Source organism: Lepidochelys kempii, chromosome 16, assembly GCF_965140265.1.
Source record: "Lepidochelys kempii isolate rLepKem1 chromosome 16, rLepKem1.hap2, whole genome shotgun sequence".
NCBI classification, from domain to species: Eukaryota; Metazoa; Chordata; order Testudines; family Cheloniidae; genus Lepidochelys; species Lepidochelys kempii.
In genome coordinates, this window is record NC_133271.1 from 15,979,620 (window position 1) to 15,996,559 (window position 16,940).

Sequence of the window (16,940 nt, forward strand, 5' to 3'; positions counted from 1 at the left end):
GTACATAGCCTATGTACCCATCAGCATAGGAGCTCAGTGCTGTATCAACCAGCGCTGCTTCTCCAGAGAGGAGCTGAGTCCTGCCAAAGCTCCAGCTCTGTCTAAGGAAAGCAACAAAATCCTTCAAGAAGGAACAGGCTTTTCAGGAAGACGAATCACAATCAGATTCTTTCAGTTCAGCATCTCCCTGTAAACCACCATCTGTTCTGTCCCTCGATCTCATTCAGGATGAAAGAGGAGCCTGTGCTCTCCCCTTCCAGCAGTGAAGGCCTGGAGATGCCTATGGGAATGCATGTATGTCACTGTCTCCATTATCAAACAAAGGCAAGAAGGGAATTCAACTCCAGGTTCACGTGGCAGATTTCAAATACACACACACACACAGCACTCCACCATCAATGGCATTTTCACAAGCACATTGCATTGTGTGCTATACTCCAGTCTGCTGAGACCTGGATCACCATGGCCAACCATTCACTCATAGCCCCTAGGATTCCAGGACTCTGCCCTGTGCTGCACTTCCTGCCCCAATTACCTCTTACGTGAAAGGTGCACAATATGGACATGCCATGTCCCATGCTGGAGAGGAAGGACAGCCTGGCGGGTAGGGCACTGGCCTGGGATGCGGAAGACCCAGATTCAATTCTCTGCTTCACCATGGACTTCCTGTCTTACCTCAGGCAAATCACTGAGCCTCTGTGCCTCAGTTTCTCTTCTGAGAAATGGGATGATAAAGCTTCCCTACCTTACAGGAGTCCCGGAGAGGAGGCGGCAGCACTGGGATAAAAGCACTGCCCCTTGAAATGTCACAGAACAAAGCCCCTACGACCGAGTCAGCCACAGGTCCCATATTGTATTTGTATTTCCTTTCTGATCTTCCCATGCATGGTTCTGTGTGGAACTGCCACTCTGGAGAAGTGTCTCTCTTCAGGAGCATTTGCTTTGTCCTTTCCTCAGGATGTGAGGGACTTGTTTGAATTAATTACATCAGAAAATGTACTGTTCATATGTTAACTGCAACAGAAATACCTTTGTGTGTTAGCAGTTACCTAGCTCCTTCAAGGCAGCAATTAACACCTACTGTTAAATACCAAGCACTTCTGCACCACGGTTGCCCAGGTGCATATGCTTCCTGGGCCTTTGGGGATGGGGGTATGGTTGGCAATTGCATGGGTGAGTATTACTATATCTCCCTGCAGTATTTGGCACTTCAAACGTTCGTAAGTAGCTTGCAGGCTCATCCTTCTCCCACACACCTGCCTTGTTTCACCCCCAAAGTTTTGATCAATCTGGGCCTCTAATCCTCCTCTGGTCCATCTAGTCTAATACTGGCAGCGGCCAAAACATAATCACTCAGGAGAAAGTGGAGAACCTCCTAGGATGCCCCACCTGCTGGGTTATGGGATGGGCAGAGAATTCCTTCCATCCCTTGTGAGTGGCCTTGCAACCTAAGATTCGATTTCCCTTGGATAACCAAGCAGGCAGGACTCAATACAGGGCAGCTGACACTGATGGCAGCTGTGCAGAGTGGTGGCTTCCTGCTGGCTGGGATGTGTGCCTCTCCCAGGGCCAGGGCCAGGGCCACTTTTCTCCGGACAAAGCTAAGAAACCTCCCAATAAAGAGTGAAGGGAAAAACAAAGGTCAGCCTAGTTTGGAGAGAATCAAAAGAAAGTGCAAAAAGAAAAGGAGGACTTGTGGCACCTTAGAGACTAACCAATACTGCTCACTTCAGCGGATGCATACTGTAGCTCACGAAAGCTTATGCTCAAATAAATTGGTTAGTCTCTAAGGTGCCACAAGTCCTCCTTTTCTTTTTGCGAATACAGACTAACGCGGCTGTTACTCTGAAACCTGTCAAAAGAAAGTGCAGGGCTAGGCCTGGTCTATGGGGCTAGGGGAGAAAAAACAATGGTACCAAATGGACCCTGGAGGCTGAAAGCATTCCTGATGTTACTCCATGGAAGCCACTGGCATGACACCAGGGATGAACTTGGCCCCCAGCACACAGGCCTATTATCACTTGTGAGCCCTTGCTGTGGCCAGAGATTGGCTGGACAGTTTCACTTTGGTCGCAGGCAACTCCCTTGACCCCCCAGTGGAGTTTGTTGAATTGAAGAGGATTGTGCTGGGTGGGGCAGGGCCTTTGGAATGCAGGGAAGCCTGAAGGGGCCTGGGTGCCGGGTGCTTGGGCTGGGGGGAGTTAAACGAGGCGTGAACCCGAGTCCCCTTCCTTCCCCCTGGGTTTAGTTACTCCTTTGATTAGAGAGTGTAAATGTGAGAAAACAGAGCTGGTGCCAATTAAAGCTGGCTCCCTTCTCAGAGCTTGTCCCCTGTGAACCACCTGCTTCTTGAAGGCTTGTTAGCACAGCCAGTGTGGGAGAATATCCTGCATGGGGCAGCTGGGCCTCCTGGCTGTAATAGTGGGGCTGGCAGATCAGGATGAGGTGCCCTGTGGAGAGTCAAAGATGCCCTGCAATGTGTTTGGCTAGGAGATCGGGGTGGGCTAGCCGGGTGGGAAGATGCCTGGAGGCAGGGATGGGCTGGCAGGCTGTCAAAATGGCAGGGGGGGGGCTGGCAGGGTCTGGGGGTGGCAGGGCACCCCGCCACCCCTGAAGCCTGCCTGCCTGCCCCCCCAGGGGGCACCCCCCCACCCCTGGAGCCTGCCTGCCTGCCCCCGCCATGGGGCACCCCCCACCCCTGGAGCCTGCCTGCCTGCCCCCCCCAGGGGGCACCCCCCCACCCCTGGAGCCTGCCTGCCCCCGCCATGGGGCACCCCCCACCCCTGGAGCCTGCCTGCCCGCCCCCCCCAGGGGCACCCCCCCCACCCCTGTAGTGGGGGGGCTGGCAGGCTCCCGGGGGGCCCAGGCGCCCCGTGGGGCGGGCGGGGATTCCCAGCCGGGGTTGGCAGGGCCAGGGCCCCGCCGTGCCACGCTCCCCGCGGGCTCCGGGCTGGGTGGGGGCGGGGCCGGGGGCGGGGCCTAGCCCGAGCCCGCCCCCAGCCTGACAAGGGATGAGGTAATCCGGGAAGCGGCTGAAATTGAAGCCCGGCCGCGGCAGCGGCGGCAGGAGGGAGCCGGGAGCGGCAGGTGCAGCGAGGGGCCGGTCCCGGCTGCAGCGCTGGGCCCCGGGGAGGCGCCATGACCGAGCGGTGCAGCCTCTGGAGCGCCCTGTCGGCGGCCGCCTGCTGCTTCTACCGGGGATCCTTCATGCAAGTGCAGGTGAGGGGCTGGCTGCTGTGGGGCACGGCCACGGGGGGCACCGGCTGGCTGCTGTGGGGCACGGGGCCGGGCACGGCCACGGGGGGCACCGGCTGGCTGCTGTGGGGCACGGGGCCGGGCACGGCCACGGGGCATGGTGATGGAGACGGGCACCCCCTGGTGCAGACCCTAGCATGCTAGGGGGCAGAGGTCAATTCCACCAGCCACTCCAGACTGGGGACTGCTCCTGGGGTGGGTGAAGGGGGGTCCCCCTCCCCGGCTCTGACTCATTGAGCAGGAGAGGTAGCACAGGTGTGCAGGGAGCACTTTGACTCGAGGTTTGGGAGGCAAATCACCCCCATGTTTGGCTGGGTCTCTGGGGTGCCCTGGGGGGGGCGAAGGTGGCAAGGAGCATCCCATGACTCAGGGCTAGGGGGGCAGAGGCAGCCCCCGGGACTGGACTTGGCAGCATGGGAAGAAGATGCAGGTGCAAGCAGGGATATGGGGAGGGGCACTGAGCTGCTGTCCACTGCAAGGTGAGGGAAAGTGGGTCAGAGTTACCCCCCACTACCTGGCTGAACCTTGCTAGGCTGCTGCTTTGGGGAACATAGCTCTTGGGGCTTGATGGTCAACTCTGCCCCCTCCTCCCCAGCCGTGTGTCAGCAGCAGGGTGCCAGCTAGGTCCGTTCCCAACTGGAGATGCCCCCGGACCCAGATCTGCCCCTGGCTTCAGCCCTTGTTGGCCATACTTGGCTCTGGAGAGCGACTGAGTCAGGCTAGTGCTAACCCGGTTGCAGCCACTTGCTCTGCAGAGCCCTGAGGAGCAATCAAGAAGGGCAGAGGGGGCTGCAAAGGCTCACCTGGCACAACAAAGTCAGGCTGGAGACTGGGAGCTAAATCTAGCCCCCTCTCCTGCTGCAGTTGCCGCCTTGTATGTGCTGCCCACACCCCAGCTGGGGGAGCGGTGAGGATTCCCCCTGCTTTCAGACACAGCCAGTCTGCTTTGCAGGCTCAGCAGCAGCTGCCTGCCACAGGGATGCAGCAGGGAAAGTAGCCAGGTCCTAATAACATGCGTGTGCCACTTGCTGGGTACCCGCACTGGCAGCGGGGTTGGTGTTGGAGGGCTCCAGAGCCCTGAGAAAGCCTGGAGGGAGACTGCCGGGACGGGTGGAGGGATGCTCCCTTTTGTCTGACAGGGGCTTTTTAAACACAATTTAATGAAAATTGAATCCGTCTGGTTGGGACTCAAAAACCAAAATCCCTTCGCAATAGCAAGGGTCCAGGTTTTTGGCAGTTTTTCATTGTGGGTTGACAACAGCTGTAAGATTGGAATAATCATCCCTCCTTTCTCCCCCCTCCCCTTTGCCTTGTCTAGTTAGACTGGATTATGAACTCTCTGGAGCAGGGGCAGTCTCCCACTAGGTGCATGTACAGCACCTAGCACAAACAGGGCCCTGACCTCAGCTGGACTACAAACACTACTGAGGAATACTCCACACTTGGTCCTGTTTTCAAGCAACCTTTCCCCTCTACCGTCCTCCCCCTTCCCCCGGGCTTTCACCAAACTGGATTAGCCGAATACAATCTAAACCGAGCACAGAACCCCCAGTTTCTAGGCTTTTGCAGTGAATATTTTTCACGCAGCCCAAAAAAGCAACATGGAGTCCCAGCCTCATAAGAAAAGCCTCTTTGGCCCCTGCCTTTGTCACTTCCTTTCTGAAGGACTTGCTGCCCGACCCAACCGGGACCTTTACACCTGTCTGACCAGGAGACCATGGACAGACAGCAACGTAGGAAGAGCAAAGCTGACCTGTAGTTACAGCAGTGTCGTCAATGTGCTGCGTTGAGGTTGGCGGGTGAGCAGATACAATCCACAACCTAAGACATCCAAATCAGACACAGAGGATGCTTCTACCAGTGCTCCACTACCACCGCTGGCCCTCTCCCCTGCAGCTCACTGTGTGCAAGGGTGCATTTAAATCCTTTCTTAAAAAACATACGCTTCTTCCAGAAAGTCTTCTGGCGAGAACCCACCCAACGTCAGCTCCAGACTTACCCCAAAAAACCGTCTGTGGTTTGAAGTTCACCTGCTCGGGCTGTGCTACAGCATTGGCTGGGCCTGATTTCAGCTAAAGGACAGCTGGGGTCAAGGAGCAAGGGCCTGGTTCTTGCCACCTTACACCTGGTGTCACCACTTACACTTGTGCAGAGCAGGTGTGAAAGGCTACCTGTACTGGGGCAGTAGCAAGCAATGGAGAAGCAGGTCCCTTCAGTATCTGTTTCCTATCACACCAAGCGTACAGCAGGTGTCTGGCAAATGACAGGAGTTGAACAGAGCATTAGAAGAGTCCAGCTGCATTTGACTGGAAATTCAGAGGAGAGTAATCTAGTACAGTATGGGTTTAAAAACACCACTTTGTGGAAGGGATGACTTACCGCTGGCACGCCCCCTCCTGGCTGGGCACAGTGTAGCAGTATCTTCGGCTGTAGCAGCCCCTGTTAACAGCCAGTCTGGCCCTGTAGTGGTCTACTTCTCAGGATTCGGCCCTCCCACTGAGTCACATGTTGTCTCACCCCTTCCAGGGTAATAGAGTAACAAACCAGTGTCCAATCCCTCTGCCTGGTCTGCCACCCTTGAGTCTGAGCCCAGGAGGTTATACACCCCTTTTCTTGGGCTTTGTACCACCTTACCAGGGGCTGGCAGTGGAATGCAGGCCCACCCTCCACACTAGGCTCCAGTCCAGGGCCCTAGGAAGGCAGTGAAGGGTCATTCCAACAGACTCTCTGATACTGCCTCCCTGGATGTATTCCTACCAAGCCTTTCTTCTCATCCTCCAGGAGCTTTTTCTTATAGGTCTGGTCCCTCCCTAGTACCAAAAGATTAGTTGCAGAGTTCCTCCCTGCACCCCCTCCATTATATGCTACACTTCCTCTCTTTATAGCATCACCTAGTCCCTCCCCAGCTAGGTTTCATCATTCATTAGGCCTGGCCAACCCTCCAGGTGCAACCAGGTGGGTTAATTGTGTGGACTCTCCGGTCCACTTTAGTCCTTTCATCAGCTGTGTGGGGTAGGCACCATATCACAAGTCCACGGCTTATGTCCCAGGTAACTTGGAGCTCCTTAAATCGTGAGGACTCTCCAGAACTGGGAGGTATAGCCCTCTGAGCTTCAGTGATCCTGTCTGCACTGCGTGAGTATAGGCAGAGACCAGTCTAAATCCCAAAAGCCGTGTCACTGCAAGCACTGGTCTCAGCGTAAAACCTGGGCAGGATTTTCTGGGGACAGCTTCTCTTCTGATTGTTCCAGACCTTTGCTGAGGAATCTGGAAGGAACATCCACAGGACATACAGCTCTGGCTCATCAGTCCATGGGTTAAAGAAAGGTGCTTTAGCCACTCTGACCCAGCACTGCATGAGTTAAACCAGCTACGGTCTCTCTTGCTGGGACACTGCAGGGAATGTGGTGTTATGTCCCAGCAATGCAGGGTTAAAAGTGAGCCCCAAGCGCTCACCTGGCTCTGCCAGATCTTTATCTCCATCTATGTGTCCAAGCCCACAGAGTGAACATGCACTGAACTCCACATGAATGACTGGAGCCTTTCCAGCTGACAACAGCATCTCTGCCCCTCCACCAATAGCAATGCACCGCCACCCAGCACTGGAAGCAATGACATCATTTCTGACCAATGACAGCTTGGCAAAGGGATGCAGCTGCAGCCTTGGAGTGAGATAACTAATATCTAGATAGATGGATGTGCATACGCACGCCCTGGCTGGGTCTACACTAGAGACTGAACCAGTAGCATAGCGCCCAACCTAAGTACCAACACTGCAACATCTCCGCCATAGCCGTGCTGTCTTGGCTTCAGCTTTGCCCCACAGCTCCAGGACTATCTGCTATTGTACTAACTGCTATTCCATAGTACAACTGCTATTCCCCCTAACATTTCAGAGTCCCCCCACCACACACACACATCCCACAGTCATGTCTCATTGTTCCAATGGAACGCAGCTGCTGTGAGAGGTCATGGTCATGGTCATGGAGAGAGCTGACTTGTTGTGTAGCTATGAGCAATTCCAAAAGAGGGCTTTGAATATCAGGACAGCGACCTTGAACTGGAGTCTGAGGCAGTGCAGAGAGTGGTGTACTTGAGTGATGTGTTCAGTGACCTATGTTACTAAACATACGGGGTGGCGTGTTCCGTACCAGTGGGTGCTCTTTCGGGATGCGTGGCTGCGTTCCTAGAGAGAATGGAGGAGTGAACTGTTGTTTTTGGTATTAAAGACCAGCATGATTGATTGTGCTCATTACACAGACTTTCCCCAGATTCTGCTTTATTATACACCAACAAAAATTCAGGCCAGCTGCAATGGCAAAGCAGAGTAACACAGTTGCACGAACAATGGTAACTGAATATTTTACAGGTGCATCTTGCCCATCTAACTGGGGATTCTAGTCCTCTTAGGTGACTGTGACAGAGGGGTTCAGTACCTGGAGTGAGGGCTATGAAGGAGCTGGAGAGTAGGAGATGCTCCAAAGAGCACTATTAACCTATATCTGGCAGGTGCCAGGGCCAGTTATTAGGTTCAATGTGATGCCTGAGTCCTTGAAAAGCTCTCATTAGAATTGCCTGGTCTCAGGTCTCCTTCCCCTCTCATTCCACATCTGCCTGGACCTGTCCAGTCTCTTAAAAGCGGGCGTCATTTTTACCTCCTTCCATCATTCACTCCAAGACCCTTCTCAGGTCCCTCTACGTGTCCCAAGTATTAGTTTTCCTTGCTTTTCCTGGTCCTTGGGCTTCTTAGCTGTTCCACCATGGATCATGTCCTCCAGCCCCACATCTGTAGCAGGTGCTACAAAGAAAAAGAAGAGATGGAGTTGACAGCATCCCTGTGCAGAGGGTCCCAGCAAGGGACTGTCAGGCAATTCTTGAGTTCATGAGGAAATTGGGGTTACTCACATGGATCATATCAAAGGAACCACTCCCTGGATGGAGAGGCTAAAAAGTTCTGTGGGATTTGATGGAAACATGCATTACTCCTGCAACTGATTTGCATTTTCAGACACCACTGCCGAGGATCTGGGGGTGAGGGGGAAATAAGGGCTAAGATTAATTCTCTCTGCTAGACTGATAAAAGGTATCTTGTGCCTGACAGCAGGAGGATATGTGGCGTAAGCTAACTCTCATGGCCTGTACTAGTTGTACATAGAAAATAAGCCCAGGACTGTCTTTTGTGCATTAGGTAGAAAGAAAAAAAAAGGGACTGTAGGTGGGTAAGAGAAACGTGTCTCTTATTGCCATGTCTGGCCTAGGGTAGAAAGAGAAAATGGAGTGTAAATGTCTTAGCTATAGGGACCCCATATAATTTTTTTCAATAAAATTCTCTGATTCTCAGCCTCTCTCTGTCCCTTCTAGTCCAGCCGAATGGCATGGCTCAGCCAGGGCATTCTCACCCCGGGCATTCTCACCCCGGCTGGAAGCTGATCTACTACTGCAGGGGGATGCCAACCCTGGGGAACTAACCCGCCCATCTGGCTGATGGCATTTGGTGCTGTGCTGCACAGGGACGGGGGGTAGGGAAGCAGGGAGAGGAGGACCCCCCTGCCTTCTTCCAAGCAGTAATGGCAGCATTCCCAGGAACTTGGAAGACTGTCTCAGCTCCCATATAGCTTGGGCAGAAAGTTCTCTTCTCCTGCTGGGCCAGCATGGCTGCTGTGTTGGACTCCCTGAGCAGATCCTGGTAATGTCTGTAGCAGCTCCTAGTATTGTCTAGTTCTTCTGGCGTGACCGTTTCACCACCCCTTTCCTCCCCACTGTGCTGTGAGCTGTCTCCATGCTCTCTGGTAGCATACTGTGTGGCATAGAAGGGCAAGTGCCAAGCACCTGGTCCAGCTACTTATGGAACAGGCATGATCTCTACCCTGCACCAGATGTTCTGTTATTGTCCTGGTCCTTGTGCTGGACCGTAACTCTTTTGATCTCTTGGCATTGCTAACTGCTCTGGGTGATGCCCTTCTCAGCTAGTCAACCAGAATGCCCGGTTACACACCAGAGTGTTCCTATGACAGCATTCAGCTGGCCTTGGATCTCATCTTGCCAGCGCCTGCTTGTCGGCTCCTGGCCAGCTGGCAGCATGCTCATGGGAAGGCCTCCTCTGAGACGCGCTAGTGACTGAAGCGGAATCAAGCTGATTGCTGCTGAAGGAGTTGATTGCTGGGATAATGGCGCGTAACTCCACGGCGTGGACAGGGCTGGTTGTGCACATGGCTTCTGGCACACATGACCCCTGTGCAGAAGGCAGACCAGACAAGCAATTTAAGCAGCGACAGGTGCACTGTGGGAGAAGGAGGGCTGCATGCATGAACGATGCTCTCACACCAGCAATCCCCGTCCTTGCTGGCACTGCACACTGGAGGACCACGCGGCCTTATTCCAAGCATGTCTAATGCACATGATACACTGCTAGCACGCCTGCATGTGAATGTGCAGTGCGTCACAGGCGTGCGAAGGGGACTAAGTGGTGGCTAATGCAGCACACTCTAGTGTAGGCAAGGCCATCCAGGGACAGCTAGGGAATAAACAGTGCACAGCACAGGGCTGGAAAGCATGGCAGAGCCCCTGCAATGGTGAGGATCTCTCCATCCAATCAGCAGGGTAGCTCAGGGTGCTCTGTGCTCACAAACATCCCCCCCCCCCATCCGTAACGCAAGAGTCTCCTGCTCATTCAACACATTCCCTTTTTTCTGCTAGTTTAGCACCTGGCCATCAGCACTAATGCTGTCCTGGCCCCTGGCCAAATCCAGTCTTGGGGACAGTGGGTGCTGCTTGGCTGGGCTTGTTTGGTTTTGTTATCCTGCATATGTGGATGGTGAGGATTTGGGGAAAGCCCAGATGTACGATATTGGCTGGAACCGTCACTAATCGGGGGGGGGGGGGAACAAGTCCAAGACTAATCTGTTTATTGCGGGCGTAACATTGGAGGTCTTCAGGCTGACTAAGGCCAGTTTCTTATAAAACAGACTGAAATAGACCAGACTTACTCCTCTCATTTATTCCTTGCTTTTTAAAAAAATAGACTATTTCTGGATGATTGCTATTGAACATTGATATTGTGGTAGCGGCGGGTGGGGTACATGAAGGGGTTGACGGGGAGATGGCTGTAGGGGGAACTGATGCACGGAGAAGTGAGATTCCATGCTCCCACTCTATATGGGATGAGCTGACTCTAGAAGCTTAACATACTGCGGTGCAGGACCCGCTGTATTCCCAGGAGGGAGGGCAGGGGGGAAGCTTTCAGTGCATGGATGGAGTTGTGATGGGATCTTGGGGGCTTGGCTACACGTGCCCACAGTCTATTGATTGTCTATTTAGATTAGTGGCAAAGGTTAAAGATCCTCCTAGAGTCTCTCTGGCGAGAATGAGGTGTATGCCTGAGGGGGCTGGAGAGAGATCTCTGGAGCAAGCTAATGGGGAGAGGGAAGGGCCAGTCTCCCAGCTAAATGATGCAATGACTAATTCTAGGCAGCAAACAGCTTTGAAAAAGCTCTTGCGGGCACTTTCTGACCCTCAGCCCTCTTGTTCCTCTGTGCATGCTGAGCTGGGATCACTCCCATATACCCCCCCCCCCCATCTGGATGGCCCCGACTTCTCAATACATCTCCCTGTTATTTTCCAAGATACCCCTGGGAAAGGGGGGGAAACTAACGCAGGAATGAAACTGCCCGGAGAGCTGTTTTCCCCCACTTTGGGCAGCTCTGAGAGCAGCTGCATCAGCAGAGAAAAGAGGGGATGGATATGGCAGAATCACCAAGCCCTCACACTCTCAAGCACTAGTGACTTCAATAGGATCCCCCCACTGTGGGGAGTCCCACCCCAAACCCCCACCGCTCCACCCCCTCTGTGTGGATCATGTACTGCCAGGTGGGCCCTGCAGGCTACATCCTTCCGCTCCCTGCTTCCCCTTCAGCCCTAGAGGCTAGTTTGGGAGGTGTTTTATTGGGAGCTTTTGCTGCAGGGGAGGGAGCTGCCGTGAACAAGCTGCTGCCGCCACTCACAGGGAGAGATGCGGGCTTCTCCGTGTCAGAGGATGGGGTTGTCATGGCAACAGTATCTGCTCAGGCCTAGGCCCCCTGGGAGGGAGCTGGACTTTGGCTGCATCCCCTGGCTACCATTGGTTGTTAAGAAAGTTCAGCCGGGTTGAATGGGTTTGCCTGTGTGTTTAAGGACTTGAGGGCAGGAGCTTGCAGGAAACCTGCTGCTCCCCCTCAAGTCAGTGGGAGTTCTGAGTGCTCTGAACCTCACAGGACTGGGCCCCAGTGCCGTCAGAGGAATTCACACCCAGCGCTCGAGACATAGGGTGCCAGGGCTCGAGGGCTCCAGAAGAGTGCAGGGCTCACCCCAGCACTCTGCTGCAGGTTCGCAAGAGCCACCAGCAGGTGAAAGAAGAAAGGGTCTGGTGTGTGGGATCTGGTTGGAGCCCATGCCAATGCAGCCAGTGCAAAGGATTCTGGGATATGTCAGGAGCAAGGTAGCCAACCCCCTCTCTGCCTAGTATGCCACTGGGCAGTCCAGTACAGCTTCACAGAGCACACAGCATAGAGCTGAATGTGGAGCTGCTGTGAGCAGTCCAGAGCCCTTGAAATCAATGGCATTTCACCTGCTAGTGACAGATCTGGAGTTGGCCCCTTCTGGTCTTAGGCTGTATCTAGGATCCCCAAAATACTTGGTAACTGTTCTTTGAGTCCAGAGAGTTCAAATAAAATGTCAGACAGAGGAAAGGGAGAAGAGAGACTTTAAAACAGGAGGAAGGCTGGATGGAGCGAGAGAGAAGGCAGCTGTTCCAGAAGGCCATGGCTGCATCACAAGCACCTAGTGCATGCAGAGGTGGGCGTGGGGACAGAAAGAAAGCAAGTTTCTGTTGAGCACGGAGGGGGAAGGTCTGTGGGTTAGCTAGGGCAAGTCCAGGGAGGAGTTAAAAACAGAAGGGCAGTTTTCCGGTTCCAGGACAAACGAACATGGTGCCAGCAGACCAGAGGATAAGAGGGTATAATCATGCGTCTGCGTACTTTCCCCAGCTACCTCAAGCCATAGAGAATGGGGTTGTAAGAGGAGATAAAAGCTTGGCTCGGGACTTCAGCAGAGGTGGCATACTGTACACGCAGGGAATGCCTGGGAGGTGATGACAGGCAGATTTGCGGATGGAAAGCTTGTGGTTTAGGATGATGCCTAGGTGGAAGGCACATGGGAGGTCTGATTGCCCAAGACAGAATAATCTGCTTTAGACAATTAGCTGAAGGAAGCTGGGAGGAAACCACAAGTTTACTTGGTCAAGAGTGATGGGGAGGAATCATTAAAAGTGTCAAGAGATGGAGAGCCAAGTATCATCAGGGTAGAAATGGTTCAGGTTAAAAACAGAAAAAGGATTGAGGTGGTAGAGAGCAGGAGGAGGAAAGGAACCTTCTGGGACTCTGCAGAGAAGGGATCTCCACCAGTGGAAGAGTTTAATAGGCAGGAGCAGATCCATGACCAGAGAGCACTTGATAGGGACTCAGGAGAAGGAGTCCTCGATGGTGACACAGGCTTCCCTGTGGTCCAGGATAGTGAGGCAGGAGAAAGCTCCATGAGCAGAAGAGAAGCCTCACTCACTGTAATGTGGCTTCCAGGCTCTGGCCAGAGTGAGAACAGCCCACCAGAGAGGTGGTTGGAGAGCTGAGACAGAGCCACGCTCTCTAGCGTCCTGCTAAGAAAGGAGAGGGTAGATGGTGACAGATGTAAAAGAACAGGGGCAGAAACGGATAAAGGAGCTAACCGCAGAGAAGGTCTGGAGAGCACATAGACCTGTGGCAACAGGAAGAGTGGAAGGGGAGCAGACAGGAAGGTGTTGGGCATGGAGGCAACGTTCTAACAAACCAAGGCCAGCTGTCATGCAAGTGCATGTCTGAAGCACTTGCCTGTAGATGTGTGTGTGTGACCCTTTAATATCCTGCCAGCTGGACCATGGCTAGTGGTTTACTTCCAACTTCAGCCACCAAAGGCCTCAGTGAACTCTGCCGGTGCTGGGGCAGGGCAGCCCTTCTACCTTGTATCCAGATCAGAGACATGGGGGGGAATAGAACCACAATTATTCCAAATCCCTATTAGTTTTAATGGGAATTCTGGCAGAGTAGGAACGCGAGAGCCTAGCCATAAATGGATGTGGCGATCACAGTTATTCGGTGTATTAGCAATTAGCATCACATAATCAAAACGGGTGACAAGGGGCTTCAAACCTCTAACTGATGGAGTGAGCCAAACTTTGCTGTCAATTACACCCTGGATTGCAGTGCACTTGCATCATTGTACCTGGGAATATGGGCCAGTAGGTATAATAAAGAGGAGGAAAAGGTGGAAATTAAGCAAAGGAAACTTTAATAGTGAGATGCTTGTATCTGCATCACAGATGAGGAAACTGAGGAGGCATGATTTGCCTGATGCGGTAATATGAGAATGGAACCCAGGAGTTGTAACGCCCAGGCCCCACTGCACTAGATCAGCACCCTTCTTTGGAAGGCAGTGCTAACGTGTGTTACTGCCAAAGCCTTTGGCACCAATAGTTCAGCACTGGCCCAGAATGTGGGACTAACACGAAGCTGCAGGACTGTGGGTCATGCCTGTATTAAGTGGTGCTCCAGGATTCTTTCTATCCAAGAGAAGCCTGCATGAGTGTGTGTTGTGCGAAATAATGCAATGGGAGGGCCCTGTGGCACTGCAGCTGCACAGGTGTAAATCCAGAGCGGCTCCTTTGAGATGCTGCGCTGGTTTATTGGAGAGCCTAGCCTGTCCCTTGCAGGAAACAGGCTCCGAGGTCTGGGCTTGTGTACGTGAGTGCATGTCCGGCTGTGGAGCTCCACTGTGCGTTTGTGACTGGGCATCCTCTGGGAATCCTGTCATCTCTCCGGGACGTGGAGTCTGAGGAGGGTGGTCTTGGGCCTGAGTCCCAGCTTCAGCTGATCTGAGACATTACATCATTCCCTTGTCTCTCTAGGGGGCGGGGGAGGGGAGGATTGGATGTTTTAGGCTCAGGTGCATGAGTGTTAGTAAAAAGCTCATTTTTATGCAAAAGATTTCCTTTAAATCTGTCATTATTATTCATGATACTAGCAGGCTAACAGAGTGGAGTTAACCCTTTGGTGGATGGGTCTCTTGTGTTACTCCTACATGATCCATCCTTAACCACAGGGTGAGCTTTCCCCAACAGTGCACTGATTACAAATCAGACAAAGTGGCTTTTTTAAATTTTAGTTGCCCTGGTCCAGACTCAACCCCTGCCTGCATTTCAAATCCTGACCACAATGCCGCTCACTTCTCTGGCCTCCCGCTGGGAGGTATCATCCAAATATGTTGATTATTCCAACCTCACAGTTGTGTGCATGGGGGTGGGGAACAGCTGAAATGCTGAATAGCTTTGCAAGGAAAAAGCATCTGTTTACATCTAGAGAAAGGTTCTAATACTATCCTACACAAGAGCCTGCAGAAACTACAATCTACACACAGCGTGGGGAGTAGGGGGATGGCTGGGGGAACAGGGCAGACTCAACCCAGTAACAGGCAGTGCTTTTATAATGGAAAGCTGGTTGCAACCTAGCATCTTGGTGGCAGTCAAACTACTTTCCAGTATAAATTACAAGATAAGCTGCTCCAACCAGGGAAGAAGGATGGTCCGCCAAAGACCTGCCTTGAAGTCCTGGTTCCAACCCAGATACTTGAAGTGACTTGGCCCAAGCCACAGATCTGTGAGGCCCTGCGTTTTTAGTATTTACCTATTTTTCTCTGAAAAGTTCCCAGCTTTTGGTGGAGGTGGGAAAATCAGTATTGGGGATTTACCAATTTTCACCTGAATTTTGGGTAAGCCAGGACCAAGCTTCCCCCTTGCAGAGTTTCCACAGCTGCTGTGAAGGGGGGGAGCCAGATGGGCAAAGAGCCAGCTCCCAGCAGCCCAGACCTCCCGACTGCTGCAGCAAAAGGGAGCACTCTCCTGCTAACTCGTGAGCACGAGGCATGCGCCCCCCCGCTTTTTTTTTTAAAATCAATTTTCACTCAATTTAAGTTGTGGAATAAACACTGAGAAAGCTCCAGGAAGTATTTTACAAAATCAAAACAAAAAGCCAAGGGCCTTACACAGCTGCTCTGTGCCTTGATTCCCCATCTATACATGGGGATAATACCTCTGTGACAAGGCAACCCTACCCCAGGGCACCCTCCAAAGTCATGCACCTGCCTCAGTTTCCCCATGGTCCAACCATAAAAAGGAACACAGTCTCCCGCTGTCCAATACAAAGTCCCATCTTTGGGCATAATTGATGTAGATGTACAATAGTCCACAGAACTGCTATGGTAAAACTGTTCTCCCACTCACAGTAAAACATACAAAGGTAGTGAGATTTTTCCATTCCTAGGGATCTCACTTCCAGGTCACCCAGCAGCACTTGGTTCCCTCCCAGTCCCTTTCTGCCCTTGTTCCAGAGCTCCACTCTCTAGCCCATCCACATGAAAATCACCGTCTCTTGACTTTGACCCAAACACCAGCCAGCAATTCAGCCCTTTTCAGCCACCCCTCATTGGCTCTCCAGCTCAGGAAGGTCGGCAGGCTAGCCCCTTTCCTGACATGCTTAGGTAGATCTCACCTGCCCCTTTCACTTTGTGCTCACAGGCAGCTGGGGGACTCTCCAGATCTCTCTCCTCCCCTCTAGGTCCCAGCCAGACATCCTCTTAAGCCCAGTTGGGGATTGGCTTATCAGTCACAGGTGAGCTGGCCTCTTCCTTCTGAAAGGACCAGTGTCACCCTGCGACAGCCACTTTATTTCCCAGGGACAACATCCATTAATGTGTGAAGAGCTCAGATACTATGGTGAAGACGGCCAGATAGATAACAGCAATACAGATAGACAGAGCACTATGAAGAATGGGAAGTGAATTCTGCTACATAAATATCTCAGGGCACAATAGCCCTGTGCAGCCACATTAACTGTAAGCATGACCGACATATTGCGAGGAGATGTCACCCCGTTAGAAACAGAGGGAAGCTTTGTACCATTTTGGTGGTTATCCCACGGACGAGAAAAAAATCAGAGCCATCCCTCTTGCCTCTCGACAGCTGTCTTACGTAGCCATCTCCATATTGTTCATGGCAACATGCGAGCGCCAGGGGTGCGGAGATAGTAAGTGTGCATGTCTCCCATGTGTGCAGCCCAGAAAAATTAGTACTGAACAAGTCAGAAGAGTAAGGGTTTGACCTGGTCCAAAACCTTCTGGCGGATCAAATTCCCAGCCCCCCCCTTAGAAATAAAGGCTCATTCACCCGATCAGCCATGACTGAGCTGACAAATATTGTAGGAGTGAGTGCAGTAGCCCAGTTCAGGCGTAGGGTATAGAATTGCATTGTGAGGGGATCCTGCAGTGATGATGCACTGGAAACAGAGGGAGCGCACTGTACACACAGCCTGATTCAACAGGCATTGAGGACTGTGCCGTAGTCACCTGCAGCTTGCTGCAGGCAGGATTGCTAGCTCTGACTTTTCTTCCTCCAGCAGCTCTGCCTTCAGTTGCACTGGTGTCATTAGCTCCTGGCCTGCTGGGACTCTGACAGACAGAAATAACCCAGTGATGTCATACAGTTTGGTGGCAGAGTAGGGAGGGCAGAGAGGAGGCTGTGTCCAGTGGGACCGCTCGTTCACTGCAGGGGAGTTGCAGGTGCTTTGATT

General features: G+C 52.8%; 1 protein-coding gene across 3 annotated transcripts in view; it reads left to right on the plus strand.

Annotated features, from left to right (window-relative positions):
* The window catches only part of SH2D3C (SH2 domain containing 3C), a 54,890-nt gene that overhangs the window by 22,911 nt on the left and 15,039 nt on the right, over nt 1-16,940 (plus strand). Inside the window, exon 1 of one of the 3 annotated variants that reach the window (XM_073313993.1) lies at nt 3,022-3,219. The exons of the other annotated variants lie outside the window; for them this stretch is intronic. Coding sequence (XP_073170094.1) covers nt 3,139-3,219 — 81 coding nt within the window. The 5' untranslated portion in view covers nt 3,022-3,138. Of the gene's footprint in view, nt 1-3,021; nt 3,220-16,940 lie in introns of those variants that run through there. 3 annotated transcript variants of the gene reach the window in all.